The 16,048-nt window shown below is 45.2% G+C and overlaps 1 protein-coding gene across 1 annotated transcript; it reads right to left on the bottom strand.

The window, feature by feature from the left end:
• Window positions 1-271: 271 nt before the first annotated feature.
• ints5 (integrator complex subunit 5) lies at window positions 272-6,714 on the bottom strand. The gene is made up of 4 exons (XM_038286589.1): window positions 6,460-6,714; window positions 4,205-4,445; window positions 1,939-3,906; window positions 272-1,314 (listed from the first exon to the last, which is right to left on the bottom strand). Exons 1-4 carry the CDS (start codon window positions 6,534-6,536, stop codon window positions 607-609), a joined length of 2,994 nt encoding a protein of 997 aa, XP_038142517.1. The 5' UTR covers window positions 6,537-6,714; the 3' UTR covers window positions 272-606.
• Window positions 6,715-16,048: the final 9,334 nt, after the last annotated feature.

The raw sequence follows: 16,048 nt of genomic DNA, 5'->3' as shown, positions 1-16,048 counted from the left end.
TTCCTTACCTGCAGAACCAGAACAGAAATCTGACATAAATTTAGGCTAAAACTAAAGCAGCTTCTTAAATGAAAGCTATGTAGTCCTGAATGATTGCTATGTTTTATATATATTTTTTTATTAACTATGTTAGCTTTCCTGCTCAGTTTCTCTCTGATTATCTCTGTTAAGGGATAAAAAGCATGAAAAATCAGTGAAACAGTTTATTTAATAGCTCTGATGATCTCCAGTACCTCCTGACAATGCAGCAAGAAAGCACTTATTCAGCAACTTTTTAGGACTAAATGGAGATTTATTTTGCAAGACGATTTAAACAAGTTTGTTTATGACAAAAGATGGAAGCCGTGTTTTGCAACAAAAACAACATAAGTGTTTCTTCTGATCCAAAATGACAAATTAAGACTATAAGCTAGTTTTGCATCAACATATTTTAGAATTAAGCAATATGACAGGGTTTACTTTCAGAAGCCAAAGCAAAGGTAATGAAAATATAAACACAAACTTATTCACACAGTCCCACATTAATGAGCATTCAGTCCACTCCTGAAGTGAAATGACCGTAATCTCCCAGTTTTACAGTCACTATAGACTTGAATCATCACCGTTTCACAGCTGAAACCTCCAGCACAGGTGTCCCAGTCTATCAATGTTTTTATGCAGGACGCTGTGGATCGGGGCCACGTATCTGGACACATCGCCGTCCCTTGAGAAATCCCTGCAGAACATGCCTTTGTCTGGGCTGAAAACAAACTTCTGAGGCAGCGGCCCGTTGCCCCTCACGTATTCCCACACAGCCAGCAGTAGCAGCCTCACCTCAAACGGGTTCAGGTAGGCGAAAGCCTCGTGGACGTTTGCCAGCACCGGCGGCAGGAGCTGACCCTCTCCCATACAGGACACCAGGAGGCAGGAAGCCTGCAGGTGCCAGGGAGAGTCTTTAGATGAAGCCTCGCGGGAAGCTTCCCAGTGGGACAGCAGAGTAGCCAGGAGGCCTCTGAGCACAGCTGAGCAATAGCAAAGAGCAGGGCGTCCAGCCGCCACCACCTGGAGCAGAGGGAAGAGGACCGGGTGGGCCTCAAAGCAACGTCTGATGTGGATGTCTCGCTCCACCGTAGTGCGGGCGTGCTCCTCTGGGGGCCAGGACAGCTCCCCATTGGCCACATCTGGACAGACGTTTTCCACCAGCGTGACTGCAACAACTTTGGCTGCCTCTGCATTAATTGGTAGTGGCTCGCCGGGGTCAGATGGGGACTGTGAGCCGTTGAGGCTGGATGAGCTGCAGCACTGGACTAAAACAGCCAGCAGAGTCTGGATGTTCTGTAGAGAGAGACCAGAAAACAAACTCTTTAAACAGCTTATTTCATTCCCTGCTAATTACATTTAATCATGTGCTTTACTGACATAAAACCAAGAGATACTACTGTTAAAAAGTTTATATACACCCAGTAGGTACATGAATAGTTTTATTCAAAACTATGAGATTACTCCACCAGCTGTGGAGCACGGTGGTGGTACCTTCATACTGTGGGGATGTTCTACCTCCTGCTTTGAACAACATGGACAGAATAATGAAGGAGAACTACATCAGCAGGTGCTCCTTATTAGATCAGATGTGGTTTTGGAGCAGATTCAACAGGTCAACACAGCCCTGCTATAACAGTTGATAATTTTTAGCAATGCTCGTTTAGCTCACTGCAACCTGCTGAGTAACATTTGCCAAATTACTATTGATCTAGTAGGAATATAGTTGGGCTTATGTGGTGAAAAGAAAACCCACCATAAATCTAAATCAGTGCAGCAAATTGTTGTTTTTTTTAAATCCTCTGAATACAGCATGTTGTTCAAGTTTCCACAATAAATAGAGTTTATCATTAAAAGCTCAAAATACATATGTTTATCTACAATAAAAAGAACTTCTATGAGCTTTCATCAACAACCCACCTGGATGACTCCTGATGGATCGGGCTGATTGGCAGCTGTTCGAACCTTCAGTCCTTTTCCGATCACTCCTGCGTGGAACACCGACCACACGCTGCCAGAGAAATTCACCGTGGTGCCGAACCGACAGTTAATGTCCAGCAGAGAGGCTCCCAGGTCGGAGGACACAGACGGAGAGGCCAACGGAGCCCCGGACATGTCGGCGATCTGCCCACCAAACAGGTCAGCGTTGCCTTTGTGCAGCGCTCCCTCCACAAGCTGCTGAAGGATGGCCTTCAGAGTGAGAGGCGAGTAGGCTGCAAAGCGGGACAGGAGCAGAACCGAACAGCTCACGGCTTCGCCCGTCTGTCCCATGTCTCTGCCTGCCTTCCTCGCTTCCCCTCTTCTACGCAGTGCCAAGAAGAAATGAGTGACGGACGCGCGGGAGAGCAGCAGCAGGTGTGCGGGGGAGGAGGTTCGAGGGAGGGGGCTGCAGGAGAGGAGGCGCACCGTGGCGTTAGACACAGCTGGGTCACCGTGGAGGAGGAGAGGGCCAAAATCATGGAGGTGTCCAGAGACGGCTAAGCCGATCTGGACGGCCATGGAGGACTGGCCTCCTGCTGTTCCTTTCCTCTCTTCATCCTGGCTCTGGATGGCTGCAGCCAAGTTGAGCAGCAGCTGCCGGAGCTGACGGGGCTCCAGCGTGTGCGTGTGAATTTGAGCCACGCAGTGAGCCACGGCGGCAGGAATGAGCCCGGCCATGCAGGAGGAAAGCGTTGTGTGGAGCTGCCAGGCCAAAGCCAACTCCTCCGGGTTTCGAGCCTGGGTTAGAAGCTGGCAGAGGGTCTCAGTGGCTACGCTGGGACCCCCGTACACTGACAGGAGGCACAGCAGCTGGTGCAGCCAGAGGTGGCGCTTTCTTTCCAGCCGCAGTGTCTCTGCACACAGCTGGCCGACGTGTGAACGCAGCTCCTCTAGGAAAGGGGTGACCCTCTGTGGCTGAGAGGAGGCTGAGCCCACAAGGCCGGTCTCTGCCCCGTCGGAGCGGTTAAACACCAGTTTGTGAAGATGTAGTAGCAACATCTGGAGGAGGCGGTCACAGCCTTCCCTCACCCCTTCGTTAGGCGACGGCGTGGGACCGGAGATGATGACTGAAGCCGGCGTTGCCGTGTCTGCCAGGAATTTGAGCACTCGAGCTCCCCCTGTTGGACTCTGGCTGATGAGGTGGACGGCCAGCCCCAGCATGTTATCCAGCTCCTCTCGGGGGAGGCCCTGCAGCAGAGACTGCAGCTGGAGCAGGACCGGAGGCCGCAGAAGCTCCACCAGCTCTGAAGACACGGCGCCAAACAGGTTAGGGGACAGGGCAGCCAGCTGCAGCAGGAATGGAACGGCGGCACGCCGAAGCTGAGGGGATGCTTCCCAGGAGGACGAGGAGGAAGTGGGAGACAGAGGGGTGGATGGAATCAAGCTCTCCTGAAACATCCTGAGCAGCTCCTTCCTGATGCTGTCAGAGTGGTGTGCTGCCAGATGCCCCAGGATTCCCACAACAGAGCTGATCTTCGGCACCCGGCTCCCTTTCTCCGCCAGAAGCCCCTGATCCTTCGCCCCGTGGGAGCAGAAGTCCTTCAGCCCGCAGGCCAACACTCTGCTGATGATGGTTCCCGGGAAGGCAGAGCCGATGTGAGCCACCACCCAGTCAAAATGAGGAGAGTGTTTGACCGATGTGTCCAGCAGGGCGTCGACGCAGGCGTCAGGACACCAGGCCAGCATGGCGGCCAGACACTGGGAGTAGGCCTCCATCAGGGACCGCGTGGCGGCGCAGGACATCCAGAGCTGCAGCAGCTCGTTTAGGCTGGAGGAATGGGGCGCCACCCTGCGGCCCGCATGCTTGCTGCTCAGCTGGCCCAGAAGGTCGACCGCCCAGGTGGACACCAGCGGGGCCCAGGCTCGCGGGTTGAGACGGATGAACTCTGACAGGACGCCATGAACCTCCTATAGAGGAGCAAAGATTTAGTAAAAAGAATAATTTCACGAAAAAAGGTCTTGAGAACCACTACAGAAATTGAACTAGACAATAATATTTATGTTTAGGAACTAAAATAACCAACTACTGTGGTTGGTAATGGTGTAATAGCACAAGGATTTGTAGCTAAAGTTAATTTGGAGGCAGTTTGTCTTTTAAACACATTTTTCTTCCCATCTATTTCTCTATTAGCTATTTATCAATAACTGATAAAGAACATGATGAGATGAGATTAAGACTGCCTAATATTCCTGGATGAAGTCTCACCTGTATGATGTCCTCCAGGTTAGATGTGGAACTTCCTTCTGTCTCAAGGTTGTGCAGAAACATGGACACGTGCTCGTCATACACGCCCCTCAGATGCTCCAGCACCGCCCCCCTGCAGGCAGGGACACAGCGCAGCAGCCGCACGGCACAGCGGGCGTGCTCTCTGACGCTGAGCTTCCGGCCCTGAACGGCATCGACGCCACTGATGAAAGACTTGATCTCCTGAGAAAGTTCCTGGGCACTGCAAAGGAGAGGAGGGAATGAGAGGGGGACAGGTTGCTAGAGTATGTTGGAGATCATGAGCTGTTGCTCAGGAGAAAGAAATGTAAGGTTACCCACAAAGACAGGCCTCAATGAACTACCAGAGTAAACGACAAAATACAGAAACCCGTAAAACTAACTCTTCCAGGGTACTGCACTTGTAAAACAAACTTATGGAAAGTATAGTATTTTATGTTATTGTAAATTAAATTGAAGCAGGGTTTTTTTTTTTTTTTTTAAAGACTCTAGTGCCCTTAATTTTTGCTAATTTCTGAAAATAGGCAAACAGGGAATGGGTGTAGAAATAGGGCAAAGAAAAGCAGCTGGAACCCATGACAGATGCCTACATCATGCATGCTTAACCTCTGATAAACACAGCACCCTGAAGCAATGTTTTCAATATAATATTTGTTTTCCTTCAACTTAAAGACTAAAAGACGTGGGGTTGTATTCCTAACTTCACTCTGACACCCCAAAATAAAAAAGTATACGACCAAAGGTCTTCAGAGAGCTCCTATTTTGCACACTAATTATTTCACTTATGTAAAAGCAAAGCCATGAAGCTTCAACTAAAGTTTACAGCAATTAATGTAAGTAAATGTGTTAGAAAGAGCCCTCTCATCACTTAAGACATGTAATCATAAATTAAATGGTAAAAGTTAGGTCTCAGGGCACTCCAATGTGCTGCCCAGGGGCTCACTGAATGAACAAGGGCTGCATTTCTGCCATGCAAAATGTGAGGTGGAGCAGAAAGATGGAAAATAAGAGTAGCAAATATATTTCAACCATTTGAAATATCAGAGACACACCGATCCAATTTTTTACAATCCAATCCTATACTGATACCAAGGCTAAGCCTATGGCGATATCAGATCAGATTCATTAGTTGACATAGAAAACCTTTGTCATTCTGTATATACAGACTGCATACAAAACAAAATTTCGATGCATACAGCTTTTCAAAAGTGAATGATCAGCTTACAACTGTGAAATGAACATTTCCATTTATGAGGTGCAGCAGTGATCAGAATGTAAACAGTTTAAGAGAAAAGAAAAGCAGTTTACAGTCATGGTGCAAAAGGCATTGATATGGAAAGAGTCGGTGCAGTGTGAAAGAAATAAACATGGTGCAAAATGCAGTAGAACATTGAGTTTGTGTTATATTTAAAGGGATTATGAAAAATCTGGATTAGATTACAATGAATGAACCAAATATCTTCCCACGTGAGTGCAAGCTTTGAGCCTGACATAAACAAATTGTAATAAATTAACAGACATAAATTTACTTTATATGATTTATTAAAAAATAAGTAGCAAGAACAAATAAATAATGTAGAGTGGATTGGAGCTCATATATAGGATATCAAATCCCTGATGTCTGATCAAGGTATTGGATCGGTGCATTTTATTAAATATAGTTCCCTTCTCTTCATGTTCTTTAATAATGATTTTAAAGAATCAGCTACTATTTTAAATTTAAACATCTGTGAAGCAGGAACTGCAGCAGAGACTGCATATGGATGCAAGATTATACATTAATTCTTCATGTATTATATATACCTTTTAGATTATGTTAAAAACTATTCAACAAAATCCATATGCAATCCTTAGTTTATTCATATTTCTACTTTTATTCTTCATTACAAAAATAGAATAAATGTGCTTCTACATATCATTTTATCCTCCCAATTCTTGTTTAAATCTAATGGTTCAGTTTCTATCTAGAAATGTATTTTGTATGGTTAACATTGTTCACATTTTAGTAAATTATTTTATTTGCACAGCTGCGTTAAAGTAACTTTAACTGCCCTTCTGGGCAGAATAAAGTGTCTTTCAGCTGTTGAGCTACAAACAAATAACAGAAACCAGTTAAATACAGTCAGGTTGCTAGTGAAGCTGTTCTCCACATTCATATTTTCCTTTCTTTTCCAGGATTCTTCCTGACAGAGAAGCTGTGTGCTTCCATAGTCCTGTCTGCAGAGGGCTCCTCTTACCTCAGGGCGCTCGGAGCTGTGTGGCTGTGAGAGCTCTGCATCCCTTTCAACGAACCTCCGTCAAAAACCACCGACATTGCTCACTGCTTCGGCATCGAGGCGTCACATCTAACCCAGTGCCTCGGTTTCAGGGCGTTAGGTCGGAGGTTTAGAAGGAGCTTTATGTGTGTTTTTGTTGAAATCCGGGACAAAATACAACCACAGGGCGGTTCGCAATCGGAAGTAGGAACTTCTTTTGCCGTTAGAAGACGGAAGCACCACAATCGGCGGGTATCATCACTGGCGACACCTACTGGCCACAATACCTATGGGTTGGAGGCCCTCAACAGAGGGTCCGCGACCCTTAGAGGGTCTACGGAGGTACTGCATGGAAAGTTTTCTTCTTCTTGAAATTGTATATGGCGGTTGGCAAAAAATGATAGGTGAGTATTACCGCCACCAACTGGCGAAAGTTTTGCTTGATTAGACTTTTTTTTTTTTTACGTCCCCCCTGCAATGGGCTCTATGCACAGCTCCACTACTTCCTGAATTTAAGGCAGCTCCTTTGTTTCCTGTCTTTCATTACTGGACGAACTGATTAATCCAGGTGTGTCTGGCCAGTTACTTAGGTCATACACACCTGGATTAATCAGTGCATCCAATCATGAAAGACATGAAACAAAGGAGCTGCATTAAATTCAGGAAGTAGTGGAGCTGTGCATAGAGCCTATTCTTTCCACCAAGGGCGTAGGTTTGATTTGAACTTTGGTAGGGACACTATTGGTCGGGTGTCATTGGTGCTTTGCCATATGCATGCCCTTTTTTTATGCACGATGTGAGCATCCGTACTGATGAGAGGAATTCATTGTTTAATGAGAAAAGCATAATTTTGCTACATTAATAAAAAAATGTTATAAGCCCTATACTCCCTAGATGCAGTTTATCAATGTTTGAAGTATCACCGGCTCTGAAGAATGTGGAATTAGGACTGTTTTCCACTTTGAAAATGGTTTATTTGAACGACTAAGACAGAAGGTAAATACAGTATTTTCTTTTGAAGATATAGAATTGTGCAGAGTTAAACCCCACTCTTATATTGTTACCTACTATGCTCTCTCCATATCAAGCAAAATAATACATTCATTAAAATATTAACTTCACTATAAAAGTTGAACATCTGGGCTGTAGTTACTCTGTGTAGCCCAATTCATGTATTTTATCTGGGGCTGAAAAAAAAGAATCGTATTAATTGATTATTTCAATATTCGTCAACTAATTTAGTGAGTGATTCATCATTAACTGGAGAATAGAGACTCTATAACATAATATAAATGTAAAATGTGCCTTTCCCCGACAGAGAACCCCACTCAGATCAGTAATTATACCAAAATTGTTTTGTTTTTGTTTTTTTGCTTATAAAATAAATAAAAATGTTTTTGTCAATATTCTTCATCCAAAACTCCTCAAGAAGAAATATTTTAGTTTCACCTGGTGTAATGTCATTAATAATCTTCTTTAAAGAACCTTTTGTTGGGAGCTGGAGAAATTCCACCTTTCTCCAGCAGAGTCCGCCGTGGATCCTCCTGAGTGAGCCTTCTGCACAGCTGCAGCCCATCAGATCATCAGAGGATCCACTACTTAAGCTGTCTTCAGACCTTGCCTCAACGCCGCAGTGTTGATCCAGTTGGTCAGCGCCTAAGCCTAGACTCACTGAGTATCTTTGTGACTTTTGAATCCAGCCTGGATTCTAACCCTTGTCTCTGTCTTCCAGGAAACCAGTTTCTCCCCTGTGGAGCTCAGGAAGAGCTAACCTGCCGAGCCTACCCTCAGAGCCAAACCTGAAGAACCACAGTGAACTTCCATGCAGCTCAGGACTAAGAGCTGGAAAACCCAAAGCCAAGGTCTGCTCAGTAATAGAAGTAAGACGCTGAAGCAGCTTGCGGACTCTGCTGATCAACTCCTCTCCAGATCCAACAGTAGCCCTCTCAAAGCTGTCTGCAAGAACCCTCAAGGTACAATCAGTAACTATCAAAGAATCAAACTCCAAGGTGCAACGCTAACTGAACTGTCTCTCACGCAGACTCCGGTGAACCAGTTTCCAGGCCCGAACCTGAACCAATCATATCAGTGTGCTTGTGCAAAATAAACTTGTTAAACTTTTACTCCTGTGTCCGTCTAGTGGTGTTCTGCATATTTGGGTCACTCTCCGTGCACCCATCATGACAGAACACTGCGGCCAAACTCAAGGCCCAGCAGATCACCTCACCCGTCGATTGGAGGAACAGGCGGCCCAACTCCATGGACACGCCTTGGCTCTATGTGAGTTAAATACCCACATTGAAAGGCAAAATCAAGTTATCCAAAGCTATGCTAACTACATGAACGGCGCTAATGCCGCACCGGCTCCACAACCATTTCCGGGTCCGGTTCCCCCTCCGAGGTCACCAGCAGTGACGTCATCCGAGTTCCGCCCAAGTCTACCAGAGAGATTTTCTGGTAATATGAAAGACTGCAAAGGATTTTTGTTTCAATGTCGTTTAATTTTTCAGAACTCTCCAGGCAGTTTTTCCACGGATTATAAAAAGATAACTTTCATCCTTTCTCAGTTAACAGGAAGAGCCTTGGAGTGGGCTCAGGCAAAATTTGCCTCCGATGAAAGTCTCAATTGCTATTATTCTGATTTCATTTCTGAATTCACCCAAGTATTCAATAAGGAAACAGATCAGACTATTGACTCTCGAGCTCTTTTCAACCTAAAACAGGGAAATTCTTCTGTGGCAGAATTCTCCATCAACTTCCGGGTTAAAGCGGCAGCTTCCGGATGGAACCAAAGCGCTCTGAAAGGAGCCTATTTTATGGCATTAAATGAGCACATTAAGGATGAGCTCGCAACTCTCGATGAACCAGCTACCCTCGAGGAATTAATTTGTTTGACGATCAGATTGGATAATAGAATCCGTGCTAGAAACAGTTCCAAATCAAGAAGTCAGGGGACACTTTCCTCTGCCTCACATAACGTGACTGTTTGTTCTTCCCCCACAGAACAGTTGTCCATACAGAGACCTAAGGCCCAGTCTCTCCCTCTGCCTATTCAGGCCTCTCATTCTGGTGAAAGAGATGTCGAACCCATGCAGGTGGGACACACCAGGCTCACCCCAGAGGAAAGACAAAGACGATTGAGTAAATTATGCATCTACTGTGGTGAGAGTGGACATTTCATCGCTTCCTGCCCGGCTAAATCAAAAGCCTGGGCCCGCCAGAGGATCTGAGGAGCCTGGCGGGCCAAACTAACTCTAAGAAATCTCCTCGACTGATGCTACCTGCCACTTTGTTTTGTGCTAATCAAAGCCTCTCTTTCTCTGCATTCATCGATTCAGGCTGTGAACAAAACTTAATTGATTCAAACCTCGTCCAACAACTACAGATAGAAACTATTCCTCTGACCCAACCTCTTTGTGTATCTGCCATTGCTGGGAAAAGACTCCACCAAGTTACCCATCAAACTCAACCCCTCGAGCTACTTCTTTCAGGTAACCACCGAGAGACAATAACATTTTTTGTTTTTCCCTCCGCATGCTCTCCCCTGGTGCTTGGTTTCGAATGGTTGGAGAAACATAATCCACATATTAACTGGACTGATCGTCACCTGGAGTAATGGTCTACTTCATGCCATGAGACATGCCTCCGTTCGGCTGCCCCCTTGGTGGGGCCTCCTAGAGGTGGGGGGGAGATGGACTCTCCTGAACTTTCTTCTGTTCCTTCCGAGTACCATGACTTGGCTCCTGTCTTCAGTAAGGTCAGTGCTACGTCCCTACCTCCACACAGACCATATGACTGTGCTATTGAGCTATTACCTGGAGCACCGCTACCTAGCAGCAGATTATATAACATTTCCAAACCTGAACGAGAAACCATGGAGAAGTACATTAACGAGTCCCTAGCTGCTGGAATAATTCGCCCATCTTCCTCTCCGTTGGGCGCTGGGTTCTTCTTTGTTGGCAAGAAGGACGGTTCCCTGAGACCATGTATCGATTACAGAGGTTTGAACCAAATTACAATCAAAAATAAGTACCCACTTCCTCTACTCGCCTCAGCATTCGAACCTGTTCAAGGGGCAACTGTTTTCACTAAACTGGATTTGAGGAATGCATATCATCTTCTTAGGATCCGAGATGGAGATGAGTGGAAAACAGCCTTCAAAACCCCCTTGGGTAAATTGGAATACTTAGTTATGCCTTTTGGTTTAACTAACGCCCCAGCCTGTTTTCAAGCCCTCGTGAACGATGTTCTCAGAGACTTTTTAAATGTGTTCGTGTTCGTCTATATTGACGACATACTCATTTACTCTAAGAACCTTTCTGAACATAAAAGACATGTCCGCCTTGTGTTGAAGAGACTACTGGAGAACAAGCTGTTCGTAAAAGCAGAGAAGTGCGAATTTCATCAGTCTTCCGTCTCCTTTTTGGGGTTTGTGCTCGAGGGCGGCCAGGTTAAACCATCTGAGGACAAAATAAAAGCCGTGTTAGAATGGCCAGTTCCAGAGAACCGCAAACAGCTACAGAGATTCCTGGGCTTTGCAAACTTTTATCGTCGGTTCATCAGGAACTATAGCCAGACAGCTCTTCCCTTAACCTCTCTGACCTCTGTCAAACGCACATTTCAATGGACACCTGAGGCACAAACTGCATTTGAGAAATTGTAGTCTTTGTTTTCCAGAGCACCAGTGTTAATACAGCCTGACCCATCTAAACAATTTATCCTCGAAGTGGACGCTTCAGATTCTGGTGTTGGAGCAGTCCTGTCACAGAGACTTGACACTGATCAAAAGATCCATCCATGCGCCTTTTTCTCTCGTAGACTTTCATCCGCAGAGCAGAACTACGATGTGGGAGACCGTGAGCTGTTGGCCATCAAATTGGCGCTGGAAGAATGGAGACATTGGCTGGAGGGAGCTGAGCACCCGGTTCTAGTATGGACGGATCACAAGAACCTGGCTTACATCCAGTCAGCCAAACAAGCCAATCCCCGTCAATCCAGGTGGTCCATTTTCTTCTCACGGTTCAATCTCATTATCTCCTACAGACCCGGATCCAAGAATGTCAAACCCGATTCTCTCTCTCGTCTTTACTCCGTCGATCAACCTGAGACGCCTGAACCAGTCCTTCCTGCTTCCTGTACAGTAGGAGTGGTTACCTGGGAAATCACTGACCTAATCAACTCCGCCCTGGCTACAGAACCCGATCCAGGTAACGGTCCAGCTAACCGAACCTATGTGCCATCTTCTGTCAGATCCCGTCTCATCCAATGGATGCATGCTGCCAAGTTTTCCGCCCATCCGGGGGTCAGTTGAACCGTCGCCTTGATTTCAAGACGCTTCTGGTGGCCAACCCTTCACAGAGACGTCAAGGAGTATGTGTTGGCTTGCTCCACATGTGCCAGAAATAAAGCCTCACACCAGCCTCCTTCTGGCCTGCTACAGCCACTTCCGGTTCCCTCGCGTCCATGGTCCCATATAGCAATTGACTTTGTCACCGGCCTCCCTGTTTCTCGAGGTATGTCCACAATCTTCACCATTGTTGACCGTTTTTCGAAATCCTGTCATCTCATCCCTCTAAGGAAACTTCCCATGGCCTTCTAGACAGCCCAGCTCTTAGTGAAACACGTCTTCCGCTTACATGGCATTCCCCAGGAGATCCTTTCGGATCGGGGCCCCCAGTTCATATCCCAAGTTTGGAAGGCATTCTGTTCCGCACTCGGCTGTAAATCCTCTCTGACATCCGGCTATCATCCTCAGTCCAACGGACAAACAGAGAGGATGAACCAGCAGCTGGAATCAACCCTTCGTTGCCTCACCTCCAACAATCCCATCGACTGGAGCCAATATCTAACCTGGATCGAATATGCACATAACTCCCTCAAATCTGCTTCCACCGGACAATCACCCTTTCAGGTCAGTCTCGGTTACCAACCTCCACTTTTTCCCGCAGACGAGAGAGAGATTTCGGTCCAGTCAGTCAACCATCACATCAGACGCTGTCAGAGAATTTGGAGAGATACCATCACAACCCTCAACCGATCATCAGAGACAACCAAACGCTTCGCGGATTCCAGGAGACGTCCCGCCCCCGAGTACTCAGAAGGCCAAGAGGTATGGCTGTCCACTCGAGACATTCCCTTGAGGGGAATGTCTCGAAAACTGTCACCCAAGTTCATAGGTCCATACAAGATTTCCCGGGTCATCAATCCATCTGCCGTCCATCTTCAACTGCCTCAGTCTCTCCGCATCCATCCAACCTTCCATGTCTCCCAAGTGAAGCCTGTCATCTCGAGTTCTCTGTGCCCATCTTCCGACTCCCCACCACCCGCCCTGGAAGTTGACGGTCATCCCGCCTTCACTGTCCGTCGCATCGTGGACTCCCGTCGACGAGGTCGCGGTTGGCAGTACCTCGTCGACTGGGAGGGCTACGGACCGGAGGATCGCCAGTGGGTTCCCGGCTCGTACATTCTCGATCCTGCCTTGATCGAGGAGTACGAGCGTTCCTGCCCTTCGACCTCTTCCGGACCGCCAAGGGGCGGTCGTTGAGGGGGGGGGGGTACTGTTGGGAGCTGGAGAAATTCCACCTTTCTCCAGCAGAGTCCGCCGTGGATCCTCCTGAGTGAGCCTTCTGCACAGCTGCAGCCCATCAGATCATCAGAGGATCCACTACTTAAGCTGTCTTCAGACCTTGCCTCAACGCCGCAGTGTTGATCCAGTTGGTCAGCGCCTAAGCCTAGACTCACTGAGTATCTTTGTGACTTTTGAATCCAGCCTGGATTCTAACCCTTGTCTCTGTCTTCCAGGAAACCAGTTTCTCCCCTGTGGAGCTCAGGAAGAGCTAACCTGCCGAGCCTACCCTCAGAGCCAAACCTGAAGAACCACAGTGAACTTCCATGCAGCTCAGGACTAAGACCTGGAAAACCCAAAGCCAAGGTCTGCTCAGTAATAGAAGTAAGACGCTGAAGCAGCTTGCGGACTCTGCTGATCAACTCCTCTCCAGATCCAACAGTAGCCCTCTCAAAGCTGTCTGCAAGAACCCTCAAGGTACAATCAGTAACTATCAAAGAATCAAACTCCAAGGTGCAACGCTAACTGAACTGTCTCTCACTCAGACTCCGGTGAACCAGTTTCCAGGCCCGAACCTGAACTAATCATATCAGTGTGCTTGTGCAAAATAAACTTGTTAAACTTTTACTCCTGTGTCCGTCTAGTGGTGTTCTGCATATTTGGGTCACTCTCCGTGCACCCATCATGACACCTTTGGCTATCTAATTAATCGATTCATCGTAAAAACTAATGACAGACTAATCGACTTGCAAAATAATTGTTAGTTGCTGCCTTAATTTTAGCGTAACATTATAAACGCATTTCTTACTAAATACATGTGAAGTAGAGATAACAGCCAACCAAACAAACATGTTAATCAGGTAAACTATATTAAAATCCATGTGGCATCATTTGTGAGCTCCTAAAGAGATCACAGAATCCAATTACCGTACTCCTACTGAAAAAAACAAAACAAAAAAACCTTCACCTGAAGCCCTGAAGGTTCGGACACTTCTCTCTCTACCTGTGCTGCAACATCACTGCTCATTGATTGAGTTCCCTAAATCCAGCAATATCAAATACAAATTGATATTTATATTGTATATAAATAAAAAAGTTGCTCCTTATTTTGTAATTAAAATCATTTAGACGTCAGCTGAAGCACTGAAGCGCCAGCTGCTTCACCTACAAGCTGCCCTGCATTATTATTACTGAATATCTGTGTTTCCTAAAATCATATAATGTATAAAAGTAAGTTTTTAATATAAAAGGATTAAATGAAACAATCTTTTATATCATCCTATTTTACTTACTGACTGTTAAAATAGCTCCTTATATCTATTTTCTTATCTACAAAGCACAAAACTAAGAATGAGCCTAAATTTATTCAAATATAAAATCCTGTTTAAGTATTATAAAAGACAATATAACACTATCTTATCTGTAATGTAATTATATCCAAAATAAAGAGCCAGAATCAAGCATTATTTACCAGACATTAATGTTTGTACTAATTTACTTATAGACTGGGAGGAAATCTATGTAAGATAAAGTCAATGTTAATAGTGTTCCTCTGTTTGTTCTTGTCTTTATCCTATTTCTAGACTAGGAGTATAAATAGTCAATAAAATAGAACTATTATTATGTGGAACCCTAATTATGCTTCTTAAACAAAAAATAGCAGATGTTTAGGCGCCATCTCTTGTTGTTATACTTTATAAAAAGAAATAACACCCGCTAATAATTATACCTGAACTTCAAAGAGTCATAAAAAAATGAAAACAGTTATAGCAACTAAATATCGGTAAAAAGGAAACCCTCACATTTTCTTTTTTAGGTGGCTGTGGCTAAGAATCAGAAATGTTGATGCTTACAGCCTTTATTTGCCCATTTTTCCAGCAGTCTTCAGAACTCCTGGCTGACTCAGAATATTTAGTTTTATAAAATAAAGGTTGCATTTTTATATTCAGTATTTAGATATTCAGTTTTTTTAATTGGGACTAGTTTCGTAGCCTAATATTAATTGTAGTAACCGCGGTATTCTAGTGTGAATACATCTTCAAATTTGTGCTCCAAGCACACGCGGACTAGAAAACTATCAGAAAGAGAGAAGGCGGAACTTAAGGCAGAACAACCAATGAGAGTGGAGTTAAACAGCGCAGCACAGTGAGGTGAGCTGCTAAAGGGACAGGAGAAACAGGCAGGCGCTAGGAAGGAGCTGCAGCTGCAGCTACAAGGCAGGCAGCTGCGAGAGGAAAAGAAGCGACTTCTGCAGCAAAAAATATTTATAATTTTAAATTATAAACATGTTGCTCACATCAAATTATTGGTAGGGACAATTGGGTCGGTTCCAAATTTTGGTAGGGACATGTCCCTATGGTCCCTATGCAAACCTACGCCCATGCTTTCCACTAATTGAAATTTCTTCAAATGCACATTAACATGAATTCAACACACTGTAGTAAACAGATAAATATAGGCAGAAGATGTATTTCAGTCATCAATGCAAACATTCAGCAACACACAGGAGATGGGCACCGTTTAGTTCCCATTAACGAGGAATCAGATTGAATCAGAAATACTTCAATAATCCAAGGTTGAAATTACTTACGTTACATGACTCCATCTGTAATACAGTGACTATAGGACCAATTTGTTATAACACTGTTTCATCGATATATATAAAATTAGCGGGTCCCCACTCCATCTCACCATATTTTGATTCCTACTTGAAATTGTAAATATTTTTGTTGTTAAAAAAAAAAAAAAAGCATTAGAACCTCACAAAAAAAATATCACATTGGCTCTGTTCGAAAACCTGGGCTGCATCCTCCAAGTACGCGGTCCACCTAGACTGGATCCTTCGAAGTCCATGAAAATAAGGAGACCGGAAGTGTTTTGGCTGTGAATTCGAACAGGTCTACCTTTCGGCGGGTTTTACCGCCGTATGCTCTTTTGCTTAGCAACCGTGACAGTTGACACACAAAGCAGGAAAAGAATGAAAACCTAAGTTTTCAAAACTGTTTG

Source organism: Cyprinodon tularosa, unplaced genomic scaffold, assembly GCF_016077235.1.
Source record: "Cyprinodon tularosa strain WSP-4 unplaced genomic scaffold, ASM1607723v1 ctg228, whole genome shotgun sequence".
Lineage (NCBI taxonomy): Eukaryota > Metazoa > Chordata > Actinopteri > Cyprinodontiformes > Cyprinodontidae > Cyprinodon > Cyprinodon tularosa.
This window is presented reverse-complemented; position numbering and strand designations above follow the sequence as displayed.